The sequence below is a fragment of the Poecilia reticulata genome, chromosome 17 (genome assembly GCF_904066995.2).
Source record: "Poecilia reticulata chromosome 17, P_reticulata-male-v2, whole genome shotgun sequence".
In the NCBI taxonomy this organism is placed as follows: domain Eukaryota; kingdom Metazoa; phylum Chordata; class Actinopteri; order Cyprinodontiformes; family Poeciliidae; genus Poecilia; species Poecilia reticulata.
The window spans coordinates 24,065,298-24,085,871 of record NC_088846.1 but is presented as its reverse complement, the minus strand read 5'-3'; the positions used below and the strand labels follow the sequence as shown (position 1 = coordinate 24,085,871).

Sequence of the window (20,574 nt, the reverse complement as noted above, 5' to 3'; positions counted from 1 at the left end):
AGTCAGAGGTGGGTAGAGTACTCAAGAAATTGTACTCAAGTAAGAGTAGTGATACATCAACACATTTTTACTCAAAAGTAGAACATATCCATATAGGATATTACTTAAGTAAGAGTAAAAATGTATTTGGTGAAACGTCTACTGAAGTACCTGCCAGCAGGTGGGCCCCATATAGGGGAAAGGAGGGCTGACATACTGGTCCCATATGGGTTTGTCCGCAGGTTCCACGGTGGCCCCCACATGGGTTTGCCCATGTAGGGCCACAGCCTACGTGGGCCCTACATGGGCCCTAAATGGGCAAACCCATATGGGCCCAAAACCATGTAGGGCCCATGTGGGCTGCGGCCTTACATGGGAAAACCCATGTGGGGGGCCACCGTGGAACCCGCAGACAAACCCATATGGGACCCATCTGGTCTGCCCTTTTCCCCACATGGGGCCCACCTGGGCATGTTGGCAGGAGCTATTGATCAAATGATCAATCTTTTAATATTTAAAAATTACATAATCAGACGGACCAAAATATTAAATTAAGTGGAAATTTTGGCATTTTAAGGACAAAAATGACAAAATTAGGCAAAAGAAAAATTTCCCAAATCATTTTCTTCCAATAAAAAAACATATGAAACTTTAATAAAAACTGCAGGTGTGTGTCTGTGTCTGGTGAATTTTTTGGTTAAATCATCTTTGTTCTTCATTCAGTGAGTAGAAAATCCAGAAATTTCACTCAAGAATGATTAATAGTACTTAATAAATTATTCAAATAAAAGTAAAAAGTACAGTGTACTAAAAGTTTAGTTTTTTTTTTGTTTTAGTTTGTTTTAAAGTTACTCAAGTATATCTAGAGTACATTTTAAGAAAGCTTTCACTGTATTTCAGGAAAAACACTAGACATGTACAGCCTTTACTTTTAAATATAGAAATTGTCCAGAAGTAATAGTCCTGACTTTATTACTCTGTATTATACAATCTTTAGATCTGGTCCTTGCAATCCTTTTTTAAAACCCCTAACAGATTATCACCATTTTGCTTTGCCAAAAAGATTTTCCCATTAAAGATGGTAAAAGTACAGCTGCTTATAATATTAGCAAAAAGTCGTTGAGTTGGGTAGTGAATTGTTACATTTATTTGAGCAACCTTTTGGGGGGGAAAATAAGTTTTGCAGGAGTATTACTATTATTGACTAACTTTAAGGTTTGCTGTTTGTTTTAACCAGAAATTCACCAGACAGACACACACACTTGCAGTTTTTATGAAAGTTTCTTCATACTTTTTAGTTGAAGGAAATTGATTTTGAAACTTAATGTGTCTTGTGCCTTATTTTGCTATTTATATTAATTATTTTTATTTTGATCTGTAAAATACCAAAATTATTTCCACTTGTATTTTGGTCTGTTTGATATTTTGATCTTTGATCTGAGTAGCCTTTTCACCACATATATTTCTTTTAGCAATTTCTTTGATACGTACTTTTTACATTTACCTGAGTAAATATGTGTTAAAGTACTAGTGTTACTCTTAAGCGAGTACAATTTCTGGTTACTCTACCCTCCTCTGACAGCATTATTCATCAAGTTTGTTAGCAAATAAGGAATTTAGCCCTGCTGGTTTGGGCCGTACACTCTACTTTCTGCTCCCTCACTTTTCCAAAAACTGGGCGGTTGAATCTTGATGGTGGGAGTCCATGTCTGGATTAAATGAACACAGATGGACTCTGGTTTCTAAAGCTAGTTGGTTGCTCTGGAGGGTGGTATTGTAAAGGGGGGCTGAATAAAAATGTGCATGACACTTTCTGACTTAATTTTTATTAGTAAAATAAATTTCTAAAACCAACCAAATTTTTTCTTACACTTAATTATTTACGTTGGTGTATCACGCAAAATGAAAGAAACAAACTATTATTTTGAAAGGTAAAAACTGGAAGTTGGAGGTGTCCATTTTGGAACTTTTAACATTTCTCCCTATTTTCCCAGTATTGAACCTTTTTTTTGGGGGGGAGGGATCCTCTGCACAACTACGGCAGGATAACGGCTGTACTTTTCGAGTAGTGCTGTTCGGGTCGAGCAGACGGCAGAGTTGGAGAGATTCTAAAAGGGGAGACTCAAAAATAGCTTCCAAAGGCGATTAGCTATGACGGGAGGAAACACTGGGGCTCCGCGGGAATCTACGTAAAAATAAGAGGATGAGGAGGATTCCTCCGGTGAGTAACTGGATTTGTTTTTATGGCATTTCGCCGCTCTTCTTAGCCCCTCAAACCGCCATTGCAACGGCAACTTGGTGTTAGGAAAGTGAGTGGACGGTGTTGGTGGTAATTATTTTTATTTTTATTTTGTAAAGTGTGAGGAATCCCGAAAAGGTGCCGTTAACGGTCACTGATTTCTACGCCAATTACACAACACGCTCTGCGCGGCGTTTCAAGCTGTAGCTGTAGTGCTAGCAAATGGACAAATACATGTAAAAAATAAAGGAAAACGCCTCCGTTTGATATCGGGTTTAAGTTGAGCCGTTTTGCTGTGATCATTACAACCGGGATCCAACAACCTGACCACCGAGTCGGTGGCGGCGTGAGTGTCCGCGAGAGCAGCGAGCTTCTGCCGTCATGCCGCGCACGACTGCCCGCTGAATCACCGGAGCCATTTAACCCAACCGCTGTATCTGCTTTTTATTACCCAAAGTAAACGAGCCGAATTATAATTTTCCCTTCTGATTTATGTCACATTTTGTGCGAAACTTATCCGTGGCCTTTTCTCGTGTGGCGGTGGGAACAGATGTGAATAAAGTCAGCTAAAGCTAACGCAACAGAGTAAGTTCAACAAAACAAACGCAAAGCTACAGCGGTTTCCTTCACATCTGCGTCGATGTAGCCCGGCAGTTTTGTCTTCCACCTGTTTACCTTTGCTGCCTTTGAAATATTTTTACCCAGAGATGCGGGGTTTGGCCTGCAGACACAGCTACAGTGTCACTTCTGGTTACATAACCCCAGCTAATGGTCACCTATGTGCTCATAGGAGTTGGTCTCCTCCGGTCATCAGGCTGTTGTTGAGGTCAACATGTGGAGTTATGAGTAAACACGGCCTAAACCAGAGCCTGCTTTTATTGTTTTCATTAATTCAGACGTTAAAAAGTCCATTTTGGACAGAGGAGAAAGCAAGCAGCCTTCCAGGATTCCTAGACAGTCTGGAAAGTATGAAAGTTGATTTAACTATTTTTCCACATCTGCTTAGGGATGGAAATAAAAGGAAATATGTGCATTTACTTAGCTGACATCTCTGTCCTTTTATTGATGCGTTTATGTGTCCATCCATCCATAACATTTAGTTTTTGTTCTGTCCCAAAAGTTTGCAAGTTGGGGCTCTTAAAAATGTGCCTAAAAATGATAACCATCTTTTTATTTATAGATCTAACATAACAAATGCAGGTTTTTAGTAGTTTTTCCCTCTTTTGTTGTGGAATAAATGCATTGAATTTCCTCAACAGAAGATGTTTTTGGATCTATTTATACATCTGAGAGAAGGAAAATGTATTCTGTTTTTTGTTGCTCTTTTTTACAGTTTTACATTTGTCTTTATTTTAAAGTAGGGATGCGCGTTATATCAGCACTAACAAAGATATCGGCCAATATTTGTCATAAAAAAAAAAGAATTTTTTAAAATCACTGGGCTTTTTTATCGGTCTGCTAAATAAAATTGATCCGATATGAACAACCAATATATATTTTTATCTTGTTGCCATCTGTTTCTGGGCTTTTTGTTCTCCAAAGTTGTCGAAATGGCAGAGAAATATGTATATATGATATCGGTACATATCAGTAGTCGGCCATAAGATCAATATCAACATCAGATATTGATATTAGTCCAAATTTTCATATCGGTGAACCCTTATTTTAAAGGATTTGTTTGGCAAGTCAAATGTATAATTGGCTGAATCCCATCAGCAGTTTAGCAATCGGTGCAGCCTTGATGTGTTTCTTCTAAAAGCAGATACTTTTTAGTGATGCATCGATAAATCTGCCCTGATTTCCGTAATTTTGGAAAATCTGTGATCGGCCGATACTTACATTTGCAGTCAATCTTATCCACCAGGTCTAAAAATCAACCCATTCTCTTCTGTTCTCCTGAGAGAGAGGTTTGACTGACCGACCGGCCCACCAGGTCATGTTTGGATGTTTGCAGTTTACGATAGAAACCTCACTGTTGCCAACTCAACGAATTTCTTGATACTTTTAGCAACATTTCAGACAAAAAAAACCCAGAATCAGCAGGTCAAAAGATTGTTGATCTGCGATCGGCCAGGAAACTGCAATCGGTGCACTGCTAATACTTTTTTAGCAAAGTTTTCTACACTGAACTGCTGCCATCTCTGTTGCCTGAACTAACTGGCAGTTCTTTCAGGACATGAAACATAAACTGGATATTTGATGAGGGTTTCTGCTGTCGGTAGAGAAGGTGACACCGAACCTCCATCTTAAGGTGGTTTTGAAAACCCAGAGGGGCTCATTGAGTCAAGCGATCCGGCAGGCGCCCAATCAGGCTGCGGTGTGTGCAGAGCGTCCCCAGATGTAGGTTACTGTACGCTTTCAGAAATTATTACAGGGCTCTCCCTGATGGCAGCTCGTCTCCCAGCGCCGCCTTTATTGTCTGGAGGTGGTTAAAGTAGATCAAAACCTAAAGCGGAGAGCTCGTAATCACTCCTGACAGTTGCTGTGAAGCAAAGCAGCTCTCTCTCCTTCTATTTTTTTTTCCCTTTTCCTCTTAAAAATTCAGTGGCTTTAGCTTTCCGACCCCACCTGTCTGAGCTAAACTGTAGTGGCGTATTCCCCTCTTGTGCATTTTGCTTTAATTTCCCGCAAACACACAAAGTTTCCGTGGGACAGAGACGGACAACTCCCAGCCTTCTCCAGCATTACATAATCTGCTTGTCACTCAGTCATGAGACGGCGTTGTTAGAAAGTGATGTCAGGCCATTCTTAAACGGAGGAAGTGATCGTTTGAGGTTTCCTCTGTCCGCCCTCAGTAGCCGTCGTCTGGCCGTGTTTGGATCTGAAAGCGCTGCTTGGCAGGATGTGAACTTGCTGCCCCGGCATTTCTGTTGCTTTCGGGAAAAGTGTAGGACGGATCTTGAAGTATGGAAGCTAAACGCCTGAATCGCCATCATTTTGTTTGTCGTCCATTTAATCTGCTACTTTATTTCCTTCCTCTCAGTTACTCGTCCTCACCGCAAAAACACCAAATCTTATTTTGTCTAGTTTCTAGTAGAAATATCTTAGTATGCCTGAAATAAGTCAAGACTAACTTACAAGAAACTTTTCAGCAAGAGATAGGAGCTTGTTTCATGTCAATAATTCCTTAATATTGATGAAAAATTACTTGTTCCATTGACAGATAATTCACTTATAACAAGACATTTTTCTCATGTTCTAAGTGAAATTGCCGATGAGTGAATTTTCATTAATAGTTGAAACTGCAACTTCCTGTAGGGACTACGTAGTTTCCTCCTTTGTTTTGACTTTCAGAATTTACAAACTAATGTAAATGGTGCCATTTTATAGCACAACCAAGTAACTATGTTTCCTTCAGTTGTTATAAAAATGCTGTATATATCGAATATGACTTAAAAGAAAATTTACTTCCTGATTTGATGCCTTGAAACTCTTTTTCTGAAACTCCGCCTTCAGGAAGTCATCACAACAAGGTTCCTCTATTAACGTTTTTACCAGCGTTGCTCTGAGAAGTAGCTCGTATAAAGAGCTCAGCAGTTCCTCTAGATGTTTGCTAATTGCTGCTGGCTAGTCTGAAGGAGCTGCTCTGTGACACAAGTCCATCTGATTTTCTAATGTCTGCAGAGAATCCTCCATGTTGCTCCAAAATCAGCCAGTAAAAGTCCCAGAGGAAATGCCTCAGGACTTCATCATCATCATCGTCATGCTGCTATTCACAGCTTGCTTTACTCCCTCTGACTCCGTTGCCTTTTTAAGACATGTCTGGACAGAATGAAAGTGGAGTAAGAAAAGGATAATGGAGATAATTTAAACCTAAATTATTTTTTTGAAGGACATTCTGAACTTTTCCAGTTTTTATTCAGATAAAAAGTCAAATCACAACAAACGTTGATGTGTTTGTTTGCCACAAATGCAAAAATAATTTAATTTTAAGGATCAGACAGAAATGTTGTCGGTAAAAAAAAAGTTTTTGAAGCATTTGTTTCCTTTAAAATGAACATAAGTAAACGTATAGTCACTTTAGAGCAGGGGCGTCAAACTCGGTTTCATTTTGGACCAAATCAAGATCATGAATGTTCTTAAAGGGCCGGTTGGGCCAGAATGTATTGATAAAACCCGTTAAAATTGTTTTCACTATTTTTGCAAAGAAAATCTGCAATAAACTTGCAATTAGTGGGGAAAAAGTGCAGGGATTTGTTGATTTTGCATGAATTTCCACAATAATTCACAAGAAACTGGATGAACTAATTTATGCAATTTGACAGTAAACGGATAAAAACTGCTTTGAATTGACTGATAAAATAATATTTAAGCACATTGTTATCTTGACGATTCTTCTTATGAGTCCAGAGGGCCACATAAAAAGCTATGGCGGGCCAGATTTGGCCCCCGGGCCTTGAGTTTGACACATTAGAGTCTTTAACAGTTATTTATTATTTTTAACTCGTCATTTAAATTGTAACTTTGTGGATGTTCTTTGTTGTAATCAAACCTTTTGCATATAACACAGACGTCAAACATGGCCATCACACTTTTTCCCTTAAAGTATGAAGTGTTTTCTTTGTTTGTTGTTGTTTTTTCCGTATTAAACTTTTTCTAAGGTATATGTTGTCTTGAAGCTTCAGGAACCAGAAGAAACTGAATCCCTTGCAGAGATTATTACTGCGCTTTCCCTATTTGCCGCTGTAGTCATAATTTGTCTCATTTTTGTAAAATAAAACCAAGTTATGGCAAAAATGAAGCCCAACATAAGAAAAAACAGAACCTAGTGTGGAATATAAGTCTTCTTGGTGTTTGTAGAATCTCCTTTTGAGTTTTTACGATCCGTCTTTCCAAGCAGGCTGCTGAGAAACCCAGACTTCTCCAGCTCTCTTTAATACTTTATAAGCAGAACAATTTGCAGGGCATTTATTCTTAATTTGACTGGAGATTGTGGGCATTCTTAAGAGTTTAAATTAACTTGAGGCCAAAGCGAGTGGCTTACTGACCCAGATTCTGGCTGCTTTTATCGGGTTTTTTGATTTGTTGGAATTAAAAACATTCATTTACACTAATGAGACTCACAGCAGTAGGTCTGGATGCAGATATCATGACTTCTGCTTTTCAACCATGTTTGGTTTTGGAAGGAAATTATAAAGTGCACAGGAACAGGGCAGGGAAAATATTGTGAAATAAATAAAATGGCATTTCTAGCATGAGGAACTTGGTGTGTGTGAGGAAGCGAACGTGTGTTTCCCAGTCAGGAAACAGAAACGGGAAACTGTCTTGTTCTGACAGCATGGAGCTAATGAACTGTTTGGCATCTCGGTTGGTCCGAGTCCCCTCGTTGTTTATGGCCTCGTCTCATTTCATTTGGCAGCCATGAGAGCTTTTCCAGTCAGGTGGGATTCCTCACATCGCAAAAACACAAAACTTTATCAAGTATCTTTGGTTTAGTTTCTACTGCAGGGGTGTCCAAACTTTTTGGCACACGGGCCAAAATCATGAAGTCAAAAGGACTGGAGGGCCAAATAAAGCTGAACAAATAAAAGGTTCAGGTTTGTTACTGGGAAGGGATGTGTAAATTATTCTAGATCTAAAACTTTAAAAGGATTTTGCAGGTTTGTCTCTTGAAAGACATTTAGCAAATTTTCTAAGTATTAATTAGAAAAAAAAAAGAAACAAATTTAGTCAATTCTGATCAATAAAATCAGGATTTAACCAGATTTAATAGATTAATTAAAAGGAGATTTGAGTGCACCAAAATTTACTTTTGAATAAAAATCACTGGATAGACGTGTAAAAAGCAAACGACCTGGTTACTTAAAGACAAGTCATTGGTGATGATGCCAACATTTTCTATTGTAACATGATTTTATTTTTGATCCATCTACATCAAACACCTGCGCCACAAATTGTGAACAAATTTGCATCATTCTTGAACTGAGGTCAGGGGTCACACACAATCAGTTCAGGGGCCATAAATGACCCCTAGGCCACACTTTGGACACCCCTGTTCTAGTGCAAATATCTTGATATGTTTGAAATAAGACAAATCCAAGTTATAGATATCATTTCTGCAAGATAATATCTCGTTATGTTTATAAATTATTTTGTAAAACAATAAAATAAAAAAGACCCTTGTTGCCTTGGTTACAACTCTCCGAAAGTAAAATAAGCCTTCCTGTTGTCCACTGTAATCCTTACTCTCTTTCTATGTCTGAATGAACCGCTGTCTGGTTGTGATTAGTGATACACTAGAAAAGATTTCATTTTCTGGGTGTTTTTTTTTGTACACAGATTCTCCTCGTTTATGATTCTCTGTCAATATATTGATATACACTGCTCAAAAAAATAAAGGGAACACTTTAACATTTAAGTGAACACTGAAGTGTTCCCTTTATTTTTTTGAGCAGTATACTTTGTCAATACAGTAGGGGAGAAATGTTGTTTCCTGATGTTGTTTTTATATTGAAAGGAAATTAAATCTCTATTTGGAACATGTAAAATATCCGAGAAAAAAATGGCATAATGAAGACGAAAACAAAAAAAATATTGGAGTAATGAAATGTAAAAAAAAAAAAATCATCCTGTTTGAAAAGAGTAGAAAGAAGACAAAACTTATTAAATCCCACCACCACAGTTGCTACTCTTTCCAAATTATTGTGACAGGCCGAGTCATCAGTGATTTTGAGTTAAGAAATATTTAAAGTTGACAGGAAATTTTAAAATATCATTTGATAGTTGTGCATTTTTGGAAGACTGGAATATTAAACACCAACTATAAAGTCTTAAAGGCAATTATTTAAAAAAAAAAAAACAACGAATAAATTAACAATGCTAAGCCTGGTGGGGGCACAAATAAGGCCTTTTGGCCCACCAGGCTTATAATACACTGATATCTGTACAATTAATTTCTTATGATGCAGTCTACACCATATTTATTGCCTACAGTCTCCTGCTACGTTCACCTTTAAAGGAAATATATTCACACAACAAAAATAGCAAACATTAATGGTGTTTTAATGAATCAGATTATTATATTGCTTTAAATATTAATATTATATTTTATGAGACCCAGCTGGACTCGCACATTGAGAGCAGCTATACTGCGGTGGAAGCAACTTTTGAAATTCTTCTTTCACTTAAGCCTCCAATGAGTTTACAAGTCTAAAAATACAACTCCGCCATGCACTTTGGCTAGAGATGCATTATTCAGCACCTCTGCAGAGTAATTAAACCGTAATTAGGGTTGTGCTCCTGTCTCCACGGAGTTGCATCTTTGTGTGTTTTGGGTGTATTCAGACGGTTGTGGTGCAGGACCGCTTCGGTTTACAAGGAAAGGCTTCAGCTGAGGTCAGCGCGAGCAAAACTTTGGCTCTGTTCAGAGAATACCAACGTTTCCCTTTGCTTTCCTCAAACTGCTTCAACTGACTGGTGGATTTCAGCTTTAGACTGTCATGGAAAAGTGAACTGACTTTATCCATCCTATGGATTAACTAAGACTGATACACATTGTTTAATAATTATACCCTACATATAGGCACGATGCAATAAATCAACTAATAGCATGATGAATCAAAATGAGCTCAATAATTTCCATTTGCATGATATATTGTTTTTTTCTTTTTGGATGACAAAAGTCTTCAGTCTGGTGTTTTGGTCTCAACTAACTGCTTTTTTTAAGTTACAGAAACTTCATAATTATTTGTTGTTTCTGTTGTTTTTTCTTTATTTTGGATATTTGAAATGTCTCCCTGTTCCACAGTGAAATGATCAATAAAACCTAAGGTTTATTGATCTTTGAGAATGTGTTCTTTATTATGCCATTACCATTATATTACTAGAAAATGGTCTCAAATACAATATTGTGTATCGCAATAACTTCTGAGGCAATTTATGGTCCAGCAAAATTTGTTATTGTGACGGGCCTAGTTAGAAGCAGTGAAAACTCAAATTACAATTTAATGTAAGAGCAAAAGAAAGCTTTTTTAAATAATCAAGTTATTGTGTAATGGCGGGCAAACTCATGGGAAAGACAGTCATCAAGAAATGCAAATATAAAACATGGCAATTAAAAAATTTTTTTTATTTTTTATTTTTTCTCCAGTGGCCCTAATCCTCTTCTGTACACATGTGTCCCTCCAATTTACTCCAACGTTTTTGAACTAACCTATCAGAAGCTTGCAAACCCATGACATCATCATCTGGACTTTCCTAAATTATTTAAAGGCACAGTAATATTTATGTGAATTGTTTCTGTCATTTTGCAAATTGAAATAATTTTGGGTTATCCCATATGACCCGAAACAATAAATGTTTAGTCTAACTTAATGCTAGACACCAACATTTTATTTTCTATAATCATGTAAATATTGGTTTTCTACTTCATTGATGAAAGGGAGTGACAGTCGTTGTGCATTATCTATGTGTCAATTTGCTTCTTTTTCTTTTTATAATGTAAATATCTGCGTCCACAGTAGAACAACATGACTATTTGTTCTCTGTAGCACCACTGCTTAGTGGAATAACCTGATTGACATTTCAAACGTGTTGCGCAAACATGTTATTTAATTACTTGCAGTCAGAAAATTCTCCTGAATCATTTTTACAGTCACAACAATCCGCCTCCAGCTCCAGAGAAACACTTTAGATTTAACTGCATGTACTTAAGCAATTTGCTGTCAAAAGTCCAAAAACCTACTGAGATAAACGCTCAATAAATATGCAGTTTATCACCATATGTGATTTCCTGTCTAAGGGGGATAAGTTTAGCTGCAGCCTGAAGTGATTTCTGATCTGTGAGAACATGCATCATGTTCAGCAATAATGGCATTGCAGCTGAAAGCGTCCTGGGTTTGTCGTTTCCTTTGATGCTTTAAAAGTTCTGAGCCTGGCTGAAACTAGGACCTGGAAGTCTTAGAGGCCATGTGGCTGCAGAGTATTGTTTGTCTGGTGTAATCCTCGTTCGCCCCTCCTGTCCTTATGAGAACGACCCTGAAGATCAGCCCGACTCTTACTCATCTGCAGCCGCACTCACAGTCTCATCCCGTCCCCGCTCCAAGGTCTCGGTGTGATGGAGGACAGTCTGGGCAGGTTCAGCGAGCCTCAATTCAGACGTCAAGCCTCTTTATCCACTCGTGACTCTGATTGCTTTGTCAAGGTCGGCACGGTGATGGCTGATCGCGTACGAGGAGCTGCAGCGCACGTGACGAGCCAGTTGATGTGCTGTCAGTTCGAGTGTGTGTCCTTAAAGGGAAGTGTTATGTAAAATTGGCTTCTTTGAGCTTTATATCATGTTGCTGCTTTGATTCTTTCATGCATGTTTGAGGAATCGTTTAGTTTTCTATTGATCAGTCATAAACTCTCCAACTTAAAACCACCAACTTTTTCCATGAAATCTCCAGCTTTACTTTAAGAAAAATGTTAGTAGAGACAAACCCAAAGATGGACCTCTTGTGTTTTAAGTAGGGGAGCACCGATTTAACGGCCAGCCGATTTATCATTGCCGATTTCCTGAATTTTGAGTGATTGGCCGATTTTTACATGTGAAGCCAATCTTATCCTTATTTACCTCAGCAAAGGTCTAAAACTGCTACCCCACTGCTGCCAGCTCAGCAATTTTCTTGGCATATTGAGCAACATTTCAGACAAAAAAATTGGCATCGGCCAAAATCGGAATCGGCAGGTCAGGCTTTTTAAATGTTGGTGATCGGCGATCGGCAGAAAACTGACTTGGTTTTTCCAATTGTTTTTTTTCTGGACAGAAGATATTGGTTGTGAATCTTTTGGTTTTTGTGTTACTGGTGGGTCTTCGGTGGACTGGACCTGCTGGGCGGCATTCCAGTCCTCTTCCATCAGTTTGTCTTGTAGGACGTTGAAGCTTTTGGCTCTCTGGTTTTTATCCATCAGTTTCTCTGCAGCATTTTGCTCTGAGATCCTGGAGTTTGGAGGCTCCTGTTGAGAAGAAGCTGTGTTTTCATTACAAATGTGGGCAAAAGTTTGTAGATATCCCGTTAATGATGAAAAAAAATGAAATTTTGCAATTGTGTTTCACTTAAATAATAAACGCAATTAAAATCACAGGTGAATACGTTTGTTTGTGTGATAATTAGAAAAACATGCTGCGCCGCCATCCTTCTACCACTTCCTGTCGTCTTCTTCATCTTTTCCATCAGTAGTAACATCCGCCTGTTGATCACATGGCTCCTGTGATGTGAAAGAAATGTTTCTGTTAATGCTCTCTGTTAAAAATCAACAATAAGAATCAGTGTTTCTTTTGCAGTCCGACTGCCGTGATACCGTCTCATCCTAGCGCAAAAACCTTATTGGAAAATGTGAGTTTTTGGTGAAATTATTTTTCGTAATTCCAACTTGGGCAATTCTGTGGTCGATGAAAACACAACTACTGAAATTTAGACGTACCATAATGTCAGAACCAAATCTTTTATTGCAAACCTAATTCTAAACCTGTGAATATATTTTTTAACTCTTGGTGCGGTAACATTACTCACATAGCTGGTTTGGCAAATAGCTGCAGGTGTTGCAACAAGAGTTGAGGAAGATCTGTAAAGGTGTTTTCCTCCCTCAGGTGTGGGCGCTGGGCGCTTGCCAGACTGGGTGAAGGCAGAACCGTGAGCTGAAGAAAAACCCTCCGCCCGGGGCTGCAGAGTAGGACCTCCGTGCAGGTGAGCTTCTCCATTTAATTCATTATTGTTCAGCCAGGATTGTGTAGGGAAGTGCAAATATAGTTTCCAGCCATAAAACTGTCTGTTTAGAGTAACTGTTGCAGTGTTTTTATCTGTGATGCGTGGCAGCCTAGAAAACGGAGGATAGTTGGTAGAGTGAGTACACAGTATTAATTTTAGCTGTAAATCACACAGAGATACAGGTTTAGCAAAGTTATTTCACTGTTTTGGATAAGTTCATTCTCCCTCCACAAGCATACTAAGTCATAAAAGGTCACAAACATTTAGTTTTTACAGCATATTGATGGAAAATTTAGTGGAAAGCAGAGCTGGGTGATAGATGGATCCTCTCGACTAATCAATTTTTTTTACCAATGTTTGTTGGGTTTAAATAGTGATGTCAGCACGCCCAGAGCCGCCATCTTTCTTGACAAGCGTGTTTTACAGCGTCTCTTTATTTGGACTTTGAATTCAGGTATACTCTGCTATGTAATGCAAGGGTCAGGATAGGGTTTTTATGTATTTATTTATTTATTAATGGAAAATAAGGTTATTGTGATGCAGGAATAATGTTGAAATAATAAAGTTGATGCACCTTATTTAGATTTTATTAATGGATAAACGAAAAACAAACAGAAACCAAGGTCAACACAACGATACAAAGAACAGCACACAGAATATCCATCTACTTTATTCAGGAGTCATTTAGACAAAAAAAAAAGTTTAAACTGGGATACAAACTATGTTTTGAGTTGTTTGGATCTGGACAGTAATTTAAAATATGAAACCACAAAACTAGAGGAATCTGTGATGTTCTGATTTGCTGAGTTTGTGCCATTTTTTTAATTTGATGAATCATCAGAGTGATTGATTACTAAATTTAGTTTCGGCTGCATCCCTCGTCCACACACGTTTCTCTGTTTTTAAGATTAAATCGTTGACTTGGTGAACTCCTCTCGTTGGCAGGTTCACGCGGCCTTTGCCAAGGTGGAGCTTCCTGACCCATGGAGAATTACTTCCAAGCCGAGGCCTTCAACCTGGACAAGGTGCTGGACGAGTTCGAGCAGAACGAAGGTGAGACGCCAGGTGCAGGGCGTGGAAACGGAAAACAACTGAGGTGTGCAGGAGCGTCCAGCCATCACAGCTGAGTAACGCTTCAGGGAAGTGATTGAGGCCGCGTGGCGAGGGAACGCCACTAATTGGATTTGCTTTTTGCTTGTGGGATTCAGTGAAACTGTAATTGGTTCAAGACAAGACGGGCATCCTTTTTTCGGTCACTTAGAATAAGCAGAGAATCGAAATTAGAGGCTTTCTGAGAAAGTTGCTTCGCAGAGTTTATTTATAGTAAGTGCAAAGTAAACACTGCAGTGCTGAGCTGTGTGTTTGACAGACTTGGCTTCCCTATTGTTGAAGAAAGATGGCTTTTTTGTGGATTTATGGAAAATAACCCCAGGAAAAGAAAGTGCTGAATAACAGACACAGGTGCTGGGAGCTCAGTGTGTGTTTTGGCTGAAGGTGCCGTCAGCCAGAGATCCAGCCTGGCAGATTAACTGGTGTGTGTGTGTGTGTGTGTGTGTGTGTGTGTGTGTGTGTGTGTATGTGTGTGTGTGTGCGTGTGTGTGTGTGACACACACTGAAAGAGCTTTGCATGAATTCCTGTGCAGGGAGGAGATCAGCAAGTAGTAAATAACACAGCAATGTGAGCAAATCATTTTAGATGTTACAGAAATGTTTTATCTCGCGATGAAGCATTCACACCTTCATTTTTCCGTATCCAGGATTCCTCCCTGGAGCTGCTGAACCATTTAACCCATTTTCTCACAATTTTCCAGCTCATTCACGGGCCGATTTTCCAAACTATTCTGACCTCATTTCTCCGTTTGGTCAAGCCATTTTTAGCTCTCTGATCACCTGGAAGAGTGATCATTTGTAATAATTGTTGTTTATAGTTTCTTAAAATGCAACGTCAGACTTCAACCACAAAAAAAATCTTAAAATGTTGCATGGATTCATGGATTCTGTGCCTTATATGCCTCAAAGATAATCTCATCTACTCTTCAGTAGATAAGAGTTCAAATGTGTCTAACTTTCTGTATTAATCACAACTGAAAAGATGTGGCTATTCACCTGAACCTTCTGGCCGATGACCGATCTTGAAAAAGCCAGAGCTGCTGATTATGATTTTAACCAATAATGATTCTTTTTTTTTTTGTCTGAAAAGTTGATGAACATAGCGACAAAGCCACTAAACTAGCAAAAAGTGAAGTGACTCCACACGTGACGGTTTTATCTCAGAGGCGGGTCTGACGGCCAGCCTTCTCTCCCAGCAGAGCAAAAGGGGACAGTGGGTGATTTTCAGATATTTAGGTGATTAAGATCGGTGCATGAAGTTGACTGATCTACCAAAAATTAAGGAAATATGGTCTGATTTATCAGTGCACTTCTAGTCAGTAGATTAAAACAATTAGAATTTCAGTTTAAAGTTTGCAACAAGTCATGTAGGAACAGAGCAAATGTGGAAAAAGTAAAGTAAAGAGATGAACACTAAACGTTTAGCTGACAAGCTGAAAGTTGTTCAAGTTTGAATATCTTACAATCACAAGCAATGCAAATATTTTTACATCTGAAGCTGCAGGTGGAAGTACAGAGTTTTTTTGTTCTTTTGCAGATGAGACGGACACGTCAATTCTCTCGGACGCCAAGTGGACGCAGATCCTGGCTCCGCCCACCCACATGCTCTCCCTGAACCCCGCTCTGGCCCACGCAGACATCAGCCCCCGGGAGAGCCCGCTGCCCTTCAAGACCCTTCCCGACCCGTCCAGCACCTCCTCAGGGCCCGACCCCAAAAGGCCAGCGGGTCCCGAGCATCCACCCTGGGCGGAGGAGAGGCCGGCGGACGTCCACAGCCCGCCTCTCCCTCAGCCCAACATCGGCAAGCTGGTGGGCGCCGACGACGTCTCGCCATGCGCCGTCGTGGAGAACGGCTGCACAGGAAGCCCACAGACCGGTTCTCCTGCTGAGGTCCAGCTTGGTAGCGAGGAGGAACCTTCGTCAGTGGGCAGTGGAGGCTCTCGCTTCACGTTTGAGATGGGATTAGCAGAGCAACGGACTCTTTCTGAGGATAATCCTCCACATGTGACTCAAAATGGAGGAGAGTTGAAAGATGAGAACCGTTCTGCTGTTTTGCAGGACTTTGAGGAGGAAGGAAAAAGTTTAAATTCGGAGGAGCTCGGAGGAAGCGTGAACGGGAGTCAGACTGTCCAGGCGGAGGTGGAGGAGAACAGTTTGTCTACTGATGGCAGGGACCGAGCGCAGGACGACGAGGAGGAGGAGGGGAGAAAATGTGCTGAAAATGGACAAACGGAGCAGAAAGTTCGAACAGGGATCCTTCCCAACGGTCTGGAGATGGAGAATGGAAGCAGCTTAAAGGTCAACGAAGCGGAGGACACCGAGGACTTTTCTCCGTCTCCCGTCCCGTCCAAGGAGGACTCTGTGACCGAAGAGAAGGAGATGGAGGAGAGCAAGCAGGAGCTGAGCGACGGCGGGTCCGGCGGCGTCCAAACGAAGCTGAACAACAGCCGGCTGCAGCCGGTGAGCGTTCCCTACGGAGGAGCGCGGCCCAAGCAGCCAGTCAGCCTCAAGCTGCAGATCCCGCAGCCGCTGTCCGGCCAGGTCCAGAACCAGCTCGGCACCAAGAACAAGAACATGGACAGCAGCTGCCGCAGAGGCACGCCCACCGACCCGGCGCCGGGCGGGACGGGCCAGAGTTCGCTCAATGGAAACGGAGGAACCCTCTCTCCGTCGCTGACTGCGTCCGAGAGCCCTGACAACGACCTTCAGGCCGGGCAGCAGGGGGCGCTGTGCAGGATGGCCGCCAGCTCGCTGGGAGAGGTGGCTCCTGTGTGGGTGCCCGACTCGCAGGCTCCGGTCTGCATGAAATGCGACGTCAAGTTCACCTTCACCAAGAGGAGGCACCACTGCAGGGCCTGCGGCAAGGTCAGCGCTGCTTTAACTCGGTTAGAGGCGGCCATTACAGCAGAGCCCCGCGTCCCTGGGAGACTTAAACATCCACTTTCATCATGCACAGCTGCTCCTCTAAATACCAACTCAAGAATGCAGACTGAATAAAAAGCAATTTTCTGAAAAATAACACAGGAATAAAGCCAAAACTCCTCAAGTGGCAGTTTTAGCTTCACCTGGTTCAGATTCTGTAAAGAAAACCTCCCATTAAACTTTTATTTCTACCCAATTATTAATTGGTTACTCCAAATAATGGTCAATAGATTAGTAATATCCTATATTGATGTTACTTAAAGCATAAAGTGGTGAGTTTTTTACATGTTGAGTGAAGATCATTTGTAGCGTCTTTTACTACAAATGATCAAATGTACACTAAAGTAATGCTGTTTAGGCAATAAAATAGTTATTCACTCATTTAAAAAAGTATGTATAATTTTGTAGAAAACAAAGAATTAGGTAATTGAATGAAAAACGTGACAATTTTTTATGTCCGATTAATCAATAGAATAATCGCTTACTCAAATAATCGCTGGTTGCAGCCCGAAAAAGAACATGCATCTCTGGAAACAACAGCACTGACCCCCCCTGAAAACCTCCTGGTTATTCCAATAAATATTAATCTCTGAACTCTTCCTAAGTTAAAACATTGTTATTGTTGTTTCTAAATTAACATCAACTTGTCTTCTTTGCATTATTTGAGGTCTGAAAGCACTGCATCTTTTTCATTATTATGATCATTTCTCATTTTCTGCAAATAAAAACACAATTTTTGATTGGAATTTCAGAGACATGTTGTCAGTAGTTCATAGGGAAAAAAAAACAATGTTCATTTTACTCAAACATAGACCTATAGAGTAAAATCAGAGAATTTTTTTTCCAGAGCTGTATTGTAACCTAAAAGAAAAAAAGTAAATAATTAGCATAGGGAGAGGAAATTCAAATTAGATGCACTTTGTCAGTCGTTATTTGTTTGCAGCCTGCGTAAGGCCCGCCCCCGCATGGCGTCAGCGCTGCTGTAAATGCAGCATGCGGTCGCTGACACCGCACTGGATAACCGGGCCGAGCGCTGCTTAATTTCCCAAGGTGGTAAACAAACACGGTGGCTCTGCCAGTGGAGCTGGGAGGAGCCGGCGCTGCAGTAATAGTAACACCTGCATGGCAGCTGTAAACAGTAGATGCAGCATTTTCCTTTCAGGAAGGTCAAGGGTCACAGTAAAGCCTTGCAGCACACAGGGGGCTCTGGTTAAGTTTGTGAAATGTTTATGTAAAGTGCAGTGTGTGTGTGTTGATGCAGTGTTGGTTTCTTTAAGGTGTTCTGTGCAGCGTGTTGCAGCCTGAAGTGTAAGCTGCTCTACATGGACAGGAAGGAGGCCCGCGTTTGTGTCACCTGTCATTCTGCCCTGACTCGCGGTGAGCAACACTGTTTTCAACATTTCTTACAAACAAAAACTGGAGAAGAGAATCTAATCTTTGCAAAAAGAAATATTTTTGCCAACGTCATACCAACTGAATGGTAAAGTACTCAAGTAAGACTAGCACTACTTCAACATATTTTTTACTAAAAAAGTAAAATATAGCCGTCCAAGAAATTACTTAAAAAGTTATAAAAGGATTTGGTAAAAAGGCAACTGAAGCACCGAGTGATGGCACATCAATCATTTAATATTTAAACATTACATCATCAGTCTTCAGTCAGAGGCTTCTTCAGATACACTGTAGTGCAGACTGCTACAGGAGATCCTTCCTGCCCACAATCATCAACATCTTCAACAACTCTTTATTCAAATGTAGATAACGAGTTGACGTTTTATTTTGAAAGTATTTTTGAATACTTTCAAAATCTTTCCACCCCACAGCATGATGCTTCCTCCACCATTTCTCAACCATGATTTCATTTAAAGCTACCAGATTTACTGGGAATGAATGACCCTAGTTTGTGTTGGTCTGTTGTTCATTTTAAATCCCAGTAAAATGTGTTAATATTTGTGGATGTAATTTGGCACAATAACAAATTGAAGGCTTACGGCTTCTTGACATCACCCAAAATTAGAGGAGAAATCTATAAATAATCAAAAATCAGATATATCTAAACATGTCGATATTAGTCTAAACAATAAATATGAGAATATATTTATTGTTAAATGTTTATAAATCTCTAGCTTATTGCTGGGTTTCAGTCACGTGACCCGGATGACGCGCGAAATTCAGATTGAGGGCCGGAAGAAGATTTCTCCGGTTCAAAATAAAGCAAAGTTGATCACAACGAGTAGCTAATGCCCTAAATAGGCTGCAACAGCCGAGGCATCTCGAAAGAATACGCGTATGTCAAGGATATGATCCGTATTATCTCGGTAAAAAAGACTTCTCTTATAATCTTGAGGATTTACCCGGTGTCGAGGCGATCCACGTAACTACCTGGAGCTGCAGACCTCATAATATACTACGAGCCAGAAGAAAGCTTTCAAAAGCCTGGAGAGTACAATCATTTAGTTTCACGTTGGGTCGAACATTTAGGATTTAAAAAAAAGCATTAGATGGCTGTCGACTTGTTTCTGCCGGGTGAGTAGTTAATTGTGCTATTTTAAGTAATTAGTCTATTATAACGATGCTATAGCTAACAACAAACTAACCATGTTATTTCTATGAGCTTAAATCTGGTAAATAATTTATTTAGCTTCTGTAAACCAAAATTCTTGCTGGAGTTGTACGTTAATGTTGAGTCGCTGTAGGACGCTGGATTCGCACCGATCTACAGAAACTCCGTGTTCGTGTCTGGACACAAATATAGTTCGTGGTCAGACACGAACGTGGCCTCGAACCCCCATGTTCGTGGCCACGAACCCACGGACATGGCCTATACGAATATAGTTCGTGTCCAGACACGAACCGTGTCTGGGAATAGTCACAGCTCACGGTGACTGTATGGCTGGGTAGGTTATATTTAATTTATTTAGCGGGTTTTTCCCCCCTTTTCGTTTAGCATGAAAACTGAGCTAGCTGCTAACAACATTAGCGCTCTGAGGACACCCACGCCAGGGCTTAAAAATAATATATCTTACCTTCCATATGAATGCTTGTCTTTCTAAGTAACTGTCCAATAAAACATCTAAAAAAAAACATTTTTAATGCAATCGTTACCTGATAGAAAGTGGCGCTGAAAACTCTGGCATTGTTAGTTTCCGCACGTCCTGTTTTAAGCTGTAGATTGTTGAGCCACTTCTCTTTTCTTATTTAGGTATTTGTTTTTTTAAATTAACTCCCTTGTGACCAACTACCTTCGAAACACGAAAATGTTTATCTTTATCTATTAGAACTATTGGAACAACCGTACAGGACACATACTTTAGGCATTTTGATGCTGGATCAACAGAAATAAATGGGCTGCATTTACTTCCGGCCCTCCATCTGCATTGGGTGACGTCGGTGCCACGTCATCTGAAACCTAACAATCGCTTTATATTTACCGATGTTGTATTCTGTTGCTGTCAGTTCAATCAGCGGAGACGCCGGCTACTGCAGTCAATCAGAGTCCAAACCCGAACAACCCGGCGGAGTACTGCTCCACCATCCCCCCCCTGCAGCAGGCGCAGGCGTCTGGGGTCCTCAGCTCGCCGCCTCCCACCGTCATGGTGCCCGTGGGAGTCCTGAAGCAAACCGGCAATGAAGGTA

At 40.3% G+C, this 20,574-nt stretch overlaps 1 protein-coding gene across 5 annotated transcripts in view; it reads left to right on the top strand.

Annotated features, from left to right (window-relative positions):
* Window positions 1-1,948: 1,948 nt before the first annotated feature.
* The window catches only part of zfyve9a (zinc finger, FYVE domain containing 9a), a 38,554-nt gene continuing 19,928 nt past the window's right edge, over window positions 1,949-20,574 (top strand). For 2 of the 5 annotated variants that reach the window (XM_081598009.1, XM_081598005.1), the window contains exons 1-6: window positions 1,949-2,200; window positions 12,789-12,885; window positions 13,852-13,959; window positions 15,554-16,881; window positions 18,216-18,315; window positions 20,395-20,571. In XM_081598009.1, coding sequence (XP_081454135.1) covers window positions 13,890-13,959; window positions 15,554-16,881; window positions 18,216-18,315; window positions 20,395-20,571 — 1,675 coding nt within the window. In that variant the 5' untranslated portion in view covers window positions 1,949-2,200; window positions 12,789-12,885; window positions 13,852-13,889. Of the gene's footprint in view, window positions 2,201-11,209; window positions 12,535-12,788; window positions 12,886-13,851; window positions 13,960-15,553; window positions 16,882-18,215; window positions 18,316-20,394; window positions 20,572-20,574 lie in introns of those variants that run through there. The other 3 variants (XM_081598010.1, XM_081598007.1, XM_081598006.1) reach the window with 2 other exon arrangements.